The following is a 2,528-nucleotide window of genomic DNA, read 5'->3' as shown; positions in this document are numbered from 1 at the left end:
AGCCACCTATCAAGCATTAATGAACCACATTTTCCAGCCTTACTTGGGTGACTGGATGGATATCTACCTAGATGACTTAGTGATTTATTCAGACACAATTAAGGATCATATGCAACATCTCAGAACTGTCATTGATATATTACACAAAGAGAAATTCTACCTCAGTGAACATAAGATGCAATTGTTCCAGAAAGAATTGAAGATACTAGGCCACATTATTGATGATCAAGGTATTAGAATGGACCCTCATAAAGTCGATTCTATTCAACAATGGAAAGTACCTACTAATAAAGATTTGTTACAAGGTTTCTTAGGATCAGTAGGGTATTTAGCACCCAATATACCTCAATTACACATTTCTACAGGTATTTTATCAAAGATTGCAGGAGAAACCACATTTTTCAGATGGACATTCACTGAACAGCAAGTGTTTGATCAAATAGTAAAGCTAGTATCAGATTTCAGGCATAATCACAGGATAGTATTGGACTACAGTAAGAATGCACCACCTATCAACATTGTTACAGATGCTTCAGCTTCAGGAATTGGAGGAATAGTCAGCCAAGGTCATGATTGGAAAGATTCCAAGATAGCAGTGTTTTTCTCAGTGAAATTAAACCCTGCACAACAGAATTACCTAGTACACAATGTAGAATTACTAGCAGGAGTAGAAACTATGCTAAGACACAAGAATCTACTACAAGGAATGCATTTCTTTTGGTATACCAATTATAGAGTGTTAGAACACATTCTAAGGCAACCAGTATTAAGTGGAAGACAAGCCAGATGGCTAGAGAAGATATCAGACTTTGATTTCATTGTAAAATACATTCCAGGCACTACAAACATTCTTGCAGACACATTATCACACATATACTCAGGAGATTTACCAGGAACAACTCAATCTCAGCAAGAATATACATTACAACTCAATGACAATAATCTATCAAGGATTAATCAAGTCAGGAATAACATTTCACAGCTGTTAGAGATACAGGATACTGTATATATTGAGGCTAGACTAGCAGTAGTAAGGAAAACTTTACCTTGAGGATTGATTGCAAGTTGACTGCACAGCAGAAAGGCTAGATTAATTACCAGACATGCTAGAAACTCACAGACAAACCTCCAAACAGAGGGTGGGCCTGCTACAAGGACTAGAAGCTGGTTTACAATACTAGAGAATGTAGAGCAAGATCAGGAAACAGACACACACAGTGAGGTATTGGAAACACTGCCTCAGGACACTGAACAATCAGATTTGCATGAAATAAATTCACCTACAAACATACCAGACACTGGAAGTAATACACAAGGATACAGACATTCAGACAATGATATTAGATCAGAAATTAATGATCAGAACGTCCCAGTACTAAAGAACACTACTGATCAACTCTGGAACTCGATTGAACCTCAATTACCTGATATTATAGCTCAATCTTCACTGGATTTACAATTCCTGGAATGTCTCAAAGGCAGATATCATGAGGATAGCTTCTTCAATCAGATATTACAAGATCCGAAGCACTTCCAGAATTTTCATGTCGAAAATGGACTCATATTTTGCCAGGAGGGTGAGAGGTACATACTTTACATACCTAGAATTCTAATACACAACAGAAACGCTAGGGAAATTGTAATAGAGCATGCACATTCTATTTTGGCACACCTAGGACTGCAAAAGACACTTTCATACCTTAGAGAACAAGTTTGGTGGAAGGATATGATCATAGACATTAATTCCTACTGTGATTCGTGTCATACATGCAAGATCAGCAAACCTAACAATCAGAAACCGTTTGGTTTACTACATCCACTCTCAGTACCTAATAGGCCTTGGGAAGGCATAGGAATGGACTTTGTTAGACCTTTTCCTGAATCAAAGAACTGTTTGGGACCTTTCAATATGATTTGTACAGTTATTTGTCTATTAACTAGTATGGTACACATTATTCCTACTAGGCAAACGTACAGAGCAAGAGAAATTGCAGAGATAGTATTTGAAAATGTCTATAAACTGTATGGACTGCCTAATTACATTGTTAGCAACTGTGATTCCCTATTCACCAGTACGTTTTGGAGAAGATTACATGAACTTATAAGTATTAAATTGAAGCTATTGAGTGCATATCATCCACAGACCAATGGATTGACTGAGAGAATGAACAGAACAATTACTCAGATGCTCAGACAGTGTATTTCTCCTAAACAAAAGGATTGGATACATAAACTACCTATGATCAAGTATGCTATCAATACAGTAAGGTCAGAAACTACAGGATATGCACCATTCTTTCTTAATACCAGCAGGATGCCAAGGAACTTGATATGGAACAACCCTAGGAAGGATGAATATCCTAGAGTAAGGACTTACACTCAGAAAGTAAAGGATGCAATACTACAGGCACACAATACAATCCTTCAGGCAAGGGTAAAGCAAACTAGACATGCTAATAGACACAGATGACCCTCTTCCTTTGAATTAAACAATCTAGTGTATGTTTCTACTTAGAACAAGAATTACC

General features: G+C 37.1%; 1 protein-coding gene across 1 annotated transcript; it reads left to right on the top strand.

Moving 5' to 3' along the window:
- Positions 1–832, top strand: FOMMEDRAFT_55305 (DNA/RNA polymerase; the record flags this gene model as incomplete). The annotated part of the gene is made up of 1 exon (XM_007272309.1): positions 1–832. A coding segment is annotated over one exon (832 nt), but the record flags the coding sequence as incomplete, so codon positions are not given.
- Positions 833–2,528: the final 1,696 nt, after the last annotated feature.

This window comes from Fomitiporia mediterranea (assembly GCF_000271605.1).
Source record: "Fomitiporia mediterranea MF3/22 unplaced genomic scaffold FOMMEscaffold_935, whole genome shotgun sequence".
NCBI classification, from domain to species: Eukaryota; Fungi; Basidiomycota; class Agaricomycetes; order Hymenochaetales; family Hymenochaetaceae; genus Fomitiporia; species Fomitiporia mediterranea.
The sequence above is the reverse complement of the archived record's forward strand: the minus strand, read 5'-3'. Positions and strand labels throughout refer to the sequence as shown.